Raw genomic sequence first — 12865 nt, 5'->3', positions numbered from 1 at the left:
CTCCTGAAGTGCGGCGCCCAGACCTGGACACAGTACTCCAGCTGCGGCCTGACCAGTGCCGCATAGAGGGGGAGGATCACCTCCTTGGACCTGCTCGAGATGCATCTGTGGATGCATGACAAGGTGCGGTTGGCCTTCCTGACCCCTTTCCCACACTGCCGGCCCATGTTCATATTGGCCTTAATAATGACTCCAAGATCCTTTTCTGCCTCTGCCCTGCCGAGAAGGGAGTTCCCCAGCCTGTAGGTATGTTGCTGGTTCTTCCTCCCCAGGTGCAGCACCCTGCACTTGTCAGTGTTGAAACCCATCCTGTTCTTGTCTGCCCACCCCTGTAGCCTGTCTAGGTCCGATTGCAGCCTATTCCTCCCTTCTAGTGTGCCCAATTCACCCCACATCTTAGTGTCATCTGCAAATTTGAACAGGGTGCTTTTTACCCCTTTGTCCAAGTTGCTGATGAAGATATTGAACAGTGCAGGGCCCGAGGTGAATGGTCGCATTTCCCAAATTGCCTATGGTGAAATGGAGGAACACCTGTGACACTGAGACACTTGCAATTAAACTGAATAAAAATACTGGCAAATCAGCTGTCAGAAACAGCCTTGCCTTGAGCACCAGCACTCAGTATCATTCAAGATGTCTTTTCATCTTCAGCTTCTCAGCATCTGTCTAACTGCAAATTGGCTGTGGGCCTCCTTCTACTCCCACTGAAGTCAGTTATACTAAACCCCTGCCTCCCGTTGGAAGGAAGTCCTACCTTTCCTTGGAACGCAGAAGAGCATTTCAGTGGTGGCAAAAAACAAGACGATGCTCAGGAAGACCAGGCCGGAGCAGTTCTGCCTGCCCCATGTGACATTTGGAGGGGAAGACGATATCCCCCTTGCAATCAAACATGTGGAACAGAAGCATCTCTCCCAAAGAGCCAGCTGTGGGAAGAGGGACAAACTCATCAGTGGGTTTAGTTTTACTGATGTAGCAACGGTTCAAGAGAGGTTCTCGACCGGGCATCCCAACTCAGGGAGTCCACGTGTTCTAGCTGAGGTGTTCAAGATGGGATCCAAGATGGGTTCTAGACTGGACACCTGAGCTCAGGGGCCCTGTTTTAAGTGGGACACTTGAGAAGGGCTCCAGGGGGTTCTAGGCTGGACATCCCAGTGCGGGGGGTCGATGGCTGGGAAGTTCTAGAAAAGCTCCAGCGGGGATCTAGACTGGACATCCCAGCACCAGGCGTCAGTGTGTTTTAGCTGGGGTTTCTAGAACGGCTCTAGGAGTGGTTCTAGACTGGGTGTCTCAGCTAGCCCAGGCCTTTGAGAAAGGCTCTGAAGGGGTTCTAGACTGGGCTTGGGGGCCTCTGCGTTCTAGCTGGGATATTCTAGAAGGGATGCAGAGGGGGTTCTAGGCTGGAGGTAGTGTGTTTGGGCTCTAGAAGGACTCTAAAGGAGCAGTACAAGGGCCCAAAGATATTCTAGAATGGCTCCAGGAGGTTCCAGCAGAAAGGCACTAGAATCGTCCCAGGTTGGGCATCCCAGTGCAAGGGGGTCAGGGGGCAGCATGTGCTAGCTGGGATGTTCTAGGAGGGCTCCAAGGGGGGCAGGGGGTTAGCGTGTTCTAGCGGGAATGTTTCATAGATTTCATAGACATTTGGGCTGGAAGGGACTTCGGAAGATCGAGTCCAGCTCCCCATCCCAGGGGCAGGAAGTCAGCAGGGGTCATAGGATCCCAGCAAGATAAACATCCAAATGTCTCTTGAAGGTGTTCAGAATAGGTGCTTGAATCACCTCCAGTGGCAGACTATTCCAGACCTTGGGGGCTCAGACAGTGAAGAAATTCTTCCTCATGTCCAGCCTGAAATGATCTTGCTGGAGTTTGTCATCCCCTGGGGCACTCTGGTGAACAGATGTTCCCCCAGATCCTGATGAGCACCCAATAAACTTATAGGTGGCCACCAGATCGCCCGAGCCTGAGCTTTTCCAGGCTGAAGAGCTGCATGGCTCTCAGCCTGTCACTGTAAGGTCTGTTTTCCTGACCTCTGATCATGTGTGTGGCTCTCCTCTGCACCCTCTCAAGCTTCTCCACATCCTTTTTGAATTGTGGAGCCCAAAACTGGACACAATACTCCAGCTGCGGCCTCACCAAGGCTGAGTACAAGGGGAGAATGACGTCCGGGGATTTGCTGGAGAAGCATCTATGGATGCAAGCCAGCGTTTTGGTCACTTTACTAGCCACAGCATCACATCGCAGGCTCATGTTCATCTTGTGGTCAATCCTGACCCTCCAGTCCCTTTCATCTGTAGTGCTAGCCAGCATAGCACTGTCGCGTCTGTAAGCATACTGCAGGTTTTTCCTCTCAAAGTGGAGAACCTTGCATTTTTTGGTGTTAAACACCATCAGGTTCTCGTCCGCCCATTTGCCGAGCTTGTCCAGGTCAGCCTGGATCCCCCTCCTGTCCTCAGGTGTGGACACTTTACTCCAGAGTTTGGTGTCTTTGGCAAACTCCCCAAGTGCTCCCAGTCCCGCCCCTCCCAGCAGGGCCGCGCATGCGCGCGCGCGGGGGGGGGGGTTAGAACGCTGCTTTACGGCAGCGCGGCCGGCCCTCGCACGGCCTTTCACGACAGCGTGCCGAGGGGAGTGTCTCGCTCGGCGGTGCGAGCCATGGAGCCGCTGTGCTGCGCTCCGGCCCGCTGCAACATGAGGCAGAAGAAGAAAGGTACCGCGGGGGGAGGAGGAGGAGTAGGCCCTGCCGCACAGCACCGCACCTCCCCTGGGACCGCGGCAGCGCTGCGCGGAGAAGCGAGGGCAAAGTGACGCGCATGCGCAGTGCCTGGGCTGGGTGGAGCGTGCGCATGCGCCAGGTGGTTTCGCTGGTCTAAGGGGGGGGCAGCGCGCATGCGCAATGGTAGGGGTATGGGACCGTTGCCTCACCGGGGGGCGAGCGCATGCGCAGTGGTTCTCTGAGGAGGCGGAGCTCTCGCATGCGCGGTTGGCGCCTGGGGGGTGGCACACGCATGCGTAATGGTGGTGGGCGAGGTGTCTGGGAGCACGTGGCCGGACTGGCTGCGAGGGCAGGTGCTGCCACGAGGGACCCTGAGCTAGCAATGGTCCTGCTTATTGTCTTGCGTCCCGGTGGGGCTTGGTCTTCCTTGTAGGAGCCCTCAGCCGGGCAGAGCTGATGATGATGACCATCGCTGACATCATCCAGCAGCTGGTTGAGGCGCACGAACAGGGCAAAGATGTTAACCTTAACAAGTAAGTCGTGCCAGCCTGGGATCTTGTTCCTGATGCCTTTCGGGTTTTGTGTGCCCCTTCCCCTGGGCAGCCTACGTCCCTCAACGTGAACCTCGGTTTCCCTGTACTAACTGCGTTCCTTTTGTCAGGTCTTGGTGACATGTAAGCATGGGCAGCTGGTGCCTTCTGAGTCTGGGGGGGCACCAGATCACTGACAGGGCGGTGGTCCCCCAGCATCCAATCGCCAAGACAGCAGCCAAACCAGGAGTGCGCTTCCTTTGGCGCTTCCAGGGGGTGCACGGCCAATGCGTATAAACGTATCTTTGAGGGTCTTGCAGAACTTGGTTTGTGTGGTAACTTGAAGAGGTTGCTCATTGTTTCTCAAGCTGTGGGGCGTGACCCAACAGTGAAAGTGTTGTGATCAAACTTTAAAAAAATAGATCAAACTTTAAAGGAGAAAGAAGTGGGAAACTGTGGGTTTTCCCTTGCAGGCTGTTGGAGTTACAGTCTGCAAGGGGCTGCTTGGAGCCCCCCCATGTCCCACACACACCCACCCCCTGCCCCACACACTGGGGGAGGCGGGCAGCAAGTCGGGAGTGAGGGGCACTTGGTTGGGATTGGCCATCAATGTTTACAGATGTGTCCTGTACAGAAAGGTTTGAGAACCACTGGTCTATCTTATACCACACGCTTAACGTTTTACATGTGACTCATGGGATCTATGCTGTATTGGACATACAGGCCTTATGTGACCTGAAGGAAAAAGCCATAAATGAGCCTCTTGTTCTATTAACTGTGCTGATCTGTCCCATGGCTTTTTCTCTATGTTACACTATGTTAGTGCTTTTTGGTGCGGAAACACCTACATGCGCTTCATGAGATGCACCTGGAGATTTCAAATAGGAATCCCGTGTCAAAACTGGTCTGATCTGCTGTGAGCTTTTTGAGTTCTTTGCAACAGAAGACTCACTATAGAGTTTTTCTGGATTCAGAAAATTGAGTGAAAGTTAGGAACTGGCATTAGGGGTGCTATGTGTCTAAAAATGTTGAGAACTACTAGTCTATCCAGTCTGTTAATGTCAGCTCAGTTATGGGAAAGTGACCTGGATTAAATTCAGATTCCCACGTAGTGAACAGAATTGTTAGAATATTTTACCCTCAGTTAAATCTTTGTAAAGGCAAAATAACTGCTGAAACTAGGAACTTGGTTTACTCCAGGTTCCTAATGGATTGCCAGCCTTGTGCTTTCATCCAAAGACAGTAGCACAGGGTTTCACAGAATAAATTACTAAGTGTTTTATCTGTGATAAAGGGAAGGAACCTAACTGGAATGTGAATTTGCAGGATGGCTTAGACAAAACTCTAATGCAGGGGAGTCAACTGTGTAAGGTCTGTGAGCTGAATCTGGCCCCTAGACTACCACTGGGGCCAGTGGTGGGTATGGCTTGCTGCAGAATCCAGGGCTCTGGGGCCCCAGTAGACATGGTTGTCAGTGGTATTGGGTATGAGTGAGGGCTGTTCAGTAAATAAAGCCTTCACTTGCCCTGTGGCTGCCTGGTCCACTGCTGCTTGCTTTTGCCATAGTGCTGCTGGCTCATGACCACTTGTGCCACTTCCACTGTGATGGCTGCCCTGGGATGGATCTGGCCCACGAGGAGCCCCACTGTCCAGCCCAGGGCACAAGGAGAGTTTGACATCCCTGCTCTAATGAAATAACCCAGTTCCCTCTTTGTTTCTGAAAAACAAAACAGCTAGGACCCAAACCCCCCCCCCCCAATTCTTTTTTAAAATTTTTTTTTTTAAAAAAAAAAACAGCAAGGCCCCAACCCCCCCCCCCCCAAGCCTTTTTTCAAATTTTTTTTTTTAAAAAAAAAAACAGCAAGGCCCCAACCCCCCCCCCCCCAATGCTATTTTCAGAATTTTTTTTTTAGTAAAACCATCTTTGGCATACAACCTCAGTAGAAATTCAAAACCTTAAAATTGTTTTTAGTTTAGCTCCATGCTTATCAAGGTTTTGTATGCCTTGCTGCACTGTGCACTGTTAGCTGTGATGCACAGCTAGCATTAGCTTTTAAGTAAATTCTTACAGCATCATTGTAAGAAGTGTGTGTCTATTTGTTCAGTTGTAAACAAGAATTTGATACATGCTCAACCGTGTTGTAGGTAGGTGTGTGGCTTCCCGAGCGAGTACTATATAAAAACCTGACTACAAGAAAATAATTGGTGGTGCTTTCATTTTAGGCTGAAAACCAAGACATCGGCCAAGTATGGACTCTCAGCACAGCCTCGTTTGGTTGACATCATTGCTGCAGTTCCACCTCAGTACCGCAAGGTGCTGGTACCCAAACTGAAGGCAAAGCCTATTCGAACTGCTAGTGGGGTGAGCACTGTATACTTTCATTTAAAGGCACCAATATCAGCCATTGTAAAGATGCTGGTTGTCCCAGTAGCTTTAGTGAGGTTTATTTGTGTTAACAGCTTCCCCTGCTGTCACGTCCATGGTGCTGTGGGCAAGCTGAGATTACAAAGCATCTCACCAAGAAGGGAAGGAGGAAGGGCAGCAACCTCAGTTTGTTAGCCAGGTTAGCATGACTTGCTCTCACTGGTCACCCTGCAAACAATACCCACTAAAACTTAAGCCTTTATACTGCTGCTAGCCAGCTCATTAATGGTTTAGTAATGAGATGTTAATAATTACTAAAAATTATTAATTAGAAAGATGGTCAGGGTCAAATGGTGGTAACATTTAACTACAGCTAGCAATCAGGTAAATGTTTTGAGTTTTAATACATGCACAAATGCAAAATTAAAAAAAAATACTAGAGAAGTATGTTATTGAGGCCATTCCCTATTGCAGTGCAGGGATTAACTGTGCTGTTGCAATCGCAAACGAATAGATGCTTGGAAGGTTGGACACTCACGTCTTTAGATTTTATTTCCCTTTTCACATAAAAGGGAAACTAATGCTTTACATTGATCCCATCCACACACATTTCTTTTCTTTTCCTCTTTGAGAAGCTGTGAGAGACCATGGGAAAAAAGGTTACTTGGGAGTGCAGGGAGTTGCTTTCTGTGCAGTGATGACACCAGACAGTGCTGTACTGAAGTATACTGTGCCTGCTCAGCGTATGGCATCTCCCAAACCAGCGGCATTGTTGCTACCACAGCAGAGTTTATTGGTGTGCATGTTGCACCATGCAAAGGCCATCGTACGAGAGGTGGTTTGGAAGATAATGCCTGTGGAATAGGAGCTGGATGTCTCGACACAGTGCTGCCTGGTGCTAAAACTGAGCCATCTAGATGTACTCCATCACAACAAGAGATGAACGTATATTTTTTTCCTTTTCTGTGTTTGCTTTCTTTTTTATTTCCTCAGTGTCTGTTGTGAATTTCCTATGCCCAAAGTGCAGTAGTCTGTCCCAATGAGAACTGAATGTTACTTTGTCTCTTGGCAGTGTGCCTATGATGCCAAACTTGAAACGGGTACTCTACTTCTAAAAGTAGTCCTATATGGCAGGAACATGGCCTGCTGCTATGCCACACTGAACTGTTAATAGCCCTTTTAGCATTGGCATTGCTATGCTACTGTTATGTTTGATGCTGATCAGTTTTGTCACAGCAAGTACCTTTTTTCAAAAAGACCTAATGTGCAAACATTTTAGAAATAAAACTGAGTTGGAGCAAAATTAAAATAGTTCCCACATGTGCCTGTTTGTACAATTCCAGGATGCATTTATGTAATACTATTGATTATAATTTTTCTTTTATGCAATTCTTCTTATTACAGATTGCTGTTGTTGCTGTGATGTGCAAACCACACAGGTGTCCACACATTAACTTTACAGGAAACATATGTGTGTAAGTATGACAGTTTGGATAACTGAAGGAGGACCGGTTTTCAGTGTCCCTAATAAATCTAGTCATTGCTGCATCATACTAGTGCTGTTACCTTTCAGGGTGCTTAAAAGATTATGTTGTGCATCACAGAGCAGCTTCCTTTCTGCATGAGTGAAAAATTAAAGTAAATTGGATTAAAATCTGCCTTGCAGATACATGTGTTATGTGCAGAAGCAGATTCTGTGTTCTGTAGTTTTTCATTGGAAGCGCATTTTCTTTAATGCATCAAATTTAGTTGAGTGCTTGAATGAGTAAGGTGATCAGAATTTAGACCTCTGTTGTGTGAGATGAAAACTATTTGAGTACTTTTTTTTTTTCTTTCATTTAGTATTTTATAAATCTTGGGGCCCTGCTACATGTTCAAATTAAAGATGAATGGAAACCAGTTAGAGCTGTTACTCATTTATTTTTAAGCACCAACATGGTAGTTGGTTGACTTTATAGTTGGATAGTCATTTTTATGGCATGATAATTACTTTGCATGTGTGGCTGGTCTAAATTTATTGTGTGATTAACCAGTTAACTGTGTGATAATTTGCATGGGTGGCTAGCCTTACTTTGCAAGTGTGGCTAGTTTAAATTTATAGCATAATTAACTAGTTAATTGCATAATGTATATATAACGTGATAGAGGTTTAAGTTATCCTGTGATAGGGTGCTGTGTCCCTTTAAGGGAATCAAGGCTATTTAGTCCTGTTTAGTTTGTGCAAAGGTTTTAGTATTTTCTATACAGGGCTGAAGAGCTTTTTCACTTGGGTGCAACATGTCTAAATCTGAGAGAGAGGCACGGAGTGAAAGGGCTCTTGGTGGCTGCCCGAGTATGTTAGGAAAATATTTTTTGGGCTGTAATAGTTTGCATCTTTGAATGAATAAACAGTGCCTTATGGGAAGAATAAAGAAAAGGCTTTGACTTGGGTTTTAGTTCTTGCTGGGATGGTGAGGGAGCTCACAAGCCTTCATACTACTTCATATACAGCGCTTCTCCCTTGTCCAGGTGATAGGTCACCTGGTCGTAGAAGGAAATGAGATTGATCAAGCAAGACCTACCCGCAACAAACCCATGCTGGCTATCCCTTAGGATGTTGGTGTCGGCCAGTCCATGAAGGATGGCCTCTTTAATAAACTTTTCTAAGATCTTACCCAGGATAGAAGTCAGGCTGATGGGTCTATAGTTTGCCGGATCCACTTTCCTCCCTTTCTTGAAGATCGGCAGCACATTGGCCTTCTTCCAGTCTTTGGGCACTACACCAGAGTGCCAGGAGTTTTCAAAGCTCCGTGCCAGGGGCTAGGCTTTGATGCTCGCCAGCTCCTTGAGTACCCTGGGGTGCAGATTGTCAGGGCCGGCTGACTTGAAGGTATCCAGCTTCTCAAGATGTTCCTTCATGTGGTCAGCATTTCTGGAGGGCAGGGGCGCTCCCTCATCCAGACTTCCCTGTCCCATGGTGGGCATGGGCGTCCCATGGGACTGATGAAAGACCGACGCAAAGTACCCATTTAATAGGTTGGCTTTTTCCTGGGCGTCAGTTGTGAGTTGCCCCATCTGGTTCAGCAGGGGTCCAATGTTGCCTTTGCTTTTCCTCTGGCTCCCCACATATCATAGGCTTCTCTGTGAAAGATGTTTTTTGATTTGGATGGTATTTTTAGTCGCTTGAAATGTCAAGATTCTGCACATAAATTAGTAACATGATGGCTGCTCTGTTAGCTTGGTGGCTGGGGTGTGCAACAGGTACTACAAGATTTGAGGGAATTCCCATACTCCTGTGACAGGTCATCTTTACACTTTGAATTAACCATGAACCTTGTAATCCTGAGAAGTAAACTGCAGATATTTTGAAACAAACAGGAATCAGTATTCCTTTGAGTTACCCATCTCCTGTGGAAACCAACTTATGTACCAGGCCTTTCCTGACTAGGTAGTGTTAGGATACTTGGTAATCCAACTGCATGCGTGGTCTAAGAGATGAATTTAAGAAAAGTCTTTGGGTTTAGTAGTAGCAATTCACATTCAGCTACGGCACCATTGTCCAGCATGAATACTGCCTTACCCTTGGCTGGCTCGAATGTTGGCTGGCTAAACGATATGCCTGTGAAGTCATGGAATGACGCACACAGTGTGGTTTTCCAATATTTAGATAATTTAAATTGTAATGATAGATGGGAGTGAAAGGCATATTTCTGTAACTGGATGTCATATCTATTTATATGTTTGTATAAATGTGACATCCTAAATGTTTGGTGGAAATTGAAACTGGGAACTGTCGTTTTCATTTTCTAGATAGAAGATAGCTTATTTAAATGTTGAGGCTTGGAAAATATTTCATTCTTTTACGGGTTTAGAATTGTTTGCACGCTTGCCTTGCATTTTTAATAATTGTTCTAGTTCAACCCTGTAGACCTGTTTTTCTGAAGTGAATAATGGGGTTTATTTGAAATAGGAGATGTATAGCTTTCATGAGCCTGAGCTTATTTCATCAGTGAGCTGGGACCCACAAAAGCTGAAGCTACATGTCTCTGATTTGGTTAGTCTGAGGTGTAAATCCATCTGCTTTCTGCCTGACTTCAGATAAACAGAGCTGGCTGCCGTTCTCGGTTTATTTGAAATGCCAGGATTATGAAATGCATTTGCTGTTCTTTTTTTCTTTTAAGCAGAAGTTTATAAAGTTGTGTCCTCCTAAACTAATCATTTGATAGGTCAAGATTTCTTGTAATTTTCCTCTATTTCTACCCCTCCTCAAATCATTTAAGTAAAGTAAATGTCTGTGTGTTTAAATTGTAGTCTAATGTACAGATGCAGCTTCAGTAGTCTCATCTCACTTTATCTTTCTCATGGGTGCAAGTTTTCTCTAACTCCTCATTTTTATTTTATTTTATTTTTTATATTTGCAGGTACTGCCCCGGCGGGCCTGATTCTGATTTTGAATATTCAACACAGTCTTACACTGGATATGAGGTACTGCCTTGAATATGACTGTCTGTTGTGCTGTAGTGTCACAGTTTGTCTTTGAAATAGGGATACAGGCTCCTTTTTAGTTTTATGGAGTCTTTTTTCTTTAAACATGTACTCCTCCTTTGTAGTAAGAATTGGGGAGGGAGCCAGGGGGACCATTCCATGTTACAAGACATTCCTTACATTGGGAGACTTGAATTAGTTCTAACATTTGTTCTCTCTCTAGTCTACTTCATTGGCTTCTTTCATACTTCCTGTACTTTGTCTTCCTTTTAATTTCATTCTTTTTATTTTGAGATGGGTTAGTTTTCTTCTTTGTCTTGTTCTCAAATGCTTTTGAACTTTGACGTCGAGTGCCAGCGTGATTTGTTTGCCTCACAGTTGGCCATGAAAACAGCTTAGGGGAAACTCGCATTTGGTTCTGTTTAAAAAATGAAATCTTGAAGCATTTTAAATCTCAAAGTAAAACAAAAAGATTCACCTTTGAAATAGCTCACTTGATTTACTGCCTCTGGACAAACCCCACTTCCATATATTGCAAATATGTTTCTGTATTTGCAGTGAGGCCACACTAATTTACATGCAGTGTAGCGCAGAATGTCTTTCTCTCCTGCTGCCTTGCAAAATTTTAATAGCAGTGCCATAGTGAGAAACTGAATTACTAAGACTATTATATTGATAAAATATGTTTCACTGTATCTTCTAGTACGTTATGAAGTGTCAAACTGAACTAAAGTAATGTGTCTGTCTCTAAAGAAATAAAACTAAGTAGACATGGATATAGTGTCTCTGGGTTGTTAATTTTGTTTGTTTGCTAATACACTGTATTCAGTGATTGGGTAATTTGTTACCCAGTTATTGGTGCCAAATAGAAAGAGAACATTTAACTAGAACTTTCCTATTCATGCTTACTTGGAAATGGGAATTTATGTATTTATTTAGCACTGAGAGCGTTTGGCACCATACAAGATAAAACGGTAATACCTGTCCCAAGGGGTTTACAATGTGAAAGGTGTAGAGAGCACAGGGTGCATTAAAAAATGGAAAGGAGACTATAACTTTTCTGTGATATTAGTAATAGGTCATAACAAGCTCTGCAGTTTTTCACTTTATAAGCTCGTGCATTCTTTCTTCTGAAAGTGGGAAGACGTCATGCCTTACACGGGAAGAATTGTGGGAGAAAAAGGGCTGAAGTCAGCTTAGAGGAACGAAAGTAATAAAATATCAGGACCAGTATATTGCCATGTTGCTGCATTCATTGAGAATTTCTGCTTTGCCCTTTTCCGGAGAAAGTATTTAAAAGCAAACTTTTTTTTCAATCGGATTACATCATCAGGACAAAACATCAGTTTAAGAAACTGGATTTAAATGTGCTAAATTTTAGCAAACTACAACTAGATAGGCACTAAGAGTTTGAATTTTTAATAACTAGATGTCTGTGAAGTTTGAAGTGTCCAGCCACTTGCTAAAGAGTTACACATTTCTGTTTTCTTCTGTGTTAACAATAAGCTTTAAAAATGAACCTCTTTGTTTTTCATAGCCAACATCAATGAGGGCCATTCGTGCCAGGTATGACCCTTATCTCCAGACGAGGCATCGAGTTGAACAGGTAATGATTTGCAATGCTAGGGACACAGTGAATTTTGTGAAAATGGGTATAAAAGCGTGAATATGAAAGGCATAATGAAAAGAGTATTTTTATATAGGCCAGTTACCTTGGGGAAGCGGGGGAGGCATAGAAAGAGAGAGCTTTTGAATAGCATCTTGCTCTTTTTGTTGAAATTTCAGGTTTTTTTAAAAAGAAAATAAAGATCTTCTTAATTATTAGGGCCTCAAAATAATTATCCTGAAGATATTGCTGAAGCCACAAAATCCAATGTTTCCTGTTCCCTATATTGGATACTTTTTTTTATATGTGATGATTTTATGCTTTTGCAAATTGGAATGATGAAATATCAGAATGCTGTTGTTGTTCTTGCTTTATGTGAATTGTTCCTATAACAACATCAAACACTTAACATTTTACAAAAACATCTGAAAATTTGCACACCTTTTCCTATGGATGTTCCCATCCAGCTCTTGATCATTAGCCTTCAATAATAGCAAATGGACTTGGGACCAAACTCTAGTAGCTCTTATTGTCTGTTTGTTTCTCTGACTAGAATTTCTTCTATTTCTCTCTTTTCCTTATTTCCTTTGAGGTTCCTCTTCCCACCTCTTTTCTTGTTTCTTCAGATGCTTCTTCTAGTCCTCCTTTCTCTTCTCTCCTTCCTTGGACAGCAGTTTCACCTCTTTTCCCATCAGAAGGGAAAGAAGTGGCCATTTGCTACCCTGTAGTAGCTTCTGGTGCTTGGGGGCAGAAACTGCAGGTTAGGGGGGGAAATTTCAGTTATTCAAGACAATGGGATGTGGACCCATTCCACAAAATACACACGCCCATGCACTGCATTTTCTCCAGTACACACGTATGCATGCACGTACACAGCTACCTCTCTACCCACCCACTACATTTTCTGTCTCATTGTTCATTTGTCAGGACAGTAAGTTGTAGGATCCAGTTGTTTACAAGATTTAGTTTTTTAGTCACCAAAGCAAGAACATAAAGCTATCAATTTGTAGGACCTCCATCTAACCCAGGAGGTGCACAGCCCCACCAGGGGTGACACCTTGTTGGACCTGGTGCTGGCCACGGACAACGACTTGGTGAGGGGGCTGCGGGTGTTCGACCACCTGGGCGACAGCGATCATTGCCCACTGGGGTTCACCATCCAGTGCAAGGTGGCAAAGGCCTGCAGCAAG

General features: G+C 44.9%; 1 protein-coding gene across 2 annotated transcripts in view; it reads left to right on the top strand.

The window, feature by feature from the left end:
- The first annotated feature begins 2583 nt into the window (after window positions 1–2583).
- Window positions 2584–12865, top strand: part of ELP3 (elongator acetyltransferase complex subunit 3) — a 118036-nt gene continuing 107754 nt past the window's right edge. For both annotated transcript variants that reach the window (XM_019520878.1, XM_019520879.1), the window contains exons 1-6: window positions 2584–2704; window positions 3144–3243; window positions 5464–5602; window positions 7010–7080; window positions 10006–10069; window positions 11607–11675. In XM_019520878.1, the coding sequence (XP_019376423.1) occupies window positions 2650–2704; window positions 3144–3243; window positions 5464–5602; window positions 7010–7080; window positions 10006–10069; window positions 11607–11675 (498 nt within the window). In that variant the 5' untranslated portion in view covers window positions 2584–2649. The remainder of the gene's footprint in view (window positions 2705–3143; window positions 3244–5463; window positions 5603–7009; window positions 7081–10005; window positions 10070–11606; window positions 11676–12865) is intronic.

Source organism: Gavialis gangeticus, unplaced genomic scaffold, assembly GCF_001723915.1.
Source record: "Gavialis gangeticus isolate Ggan-Ray unplaced genomic scaffold, GavGan_comp1, whole genome shotgun sequence".
NCBI classification, from domain to species: Eukaryota; Metazoa; Chordata; order Crocodylia; family Gavialidae; genus Gavialis; species Gavialis gangeticus.
Note: the sequence above shows the minus strand (reverse complement) of the source record. Positions and strands in the feature narration are given on the sequence as shown.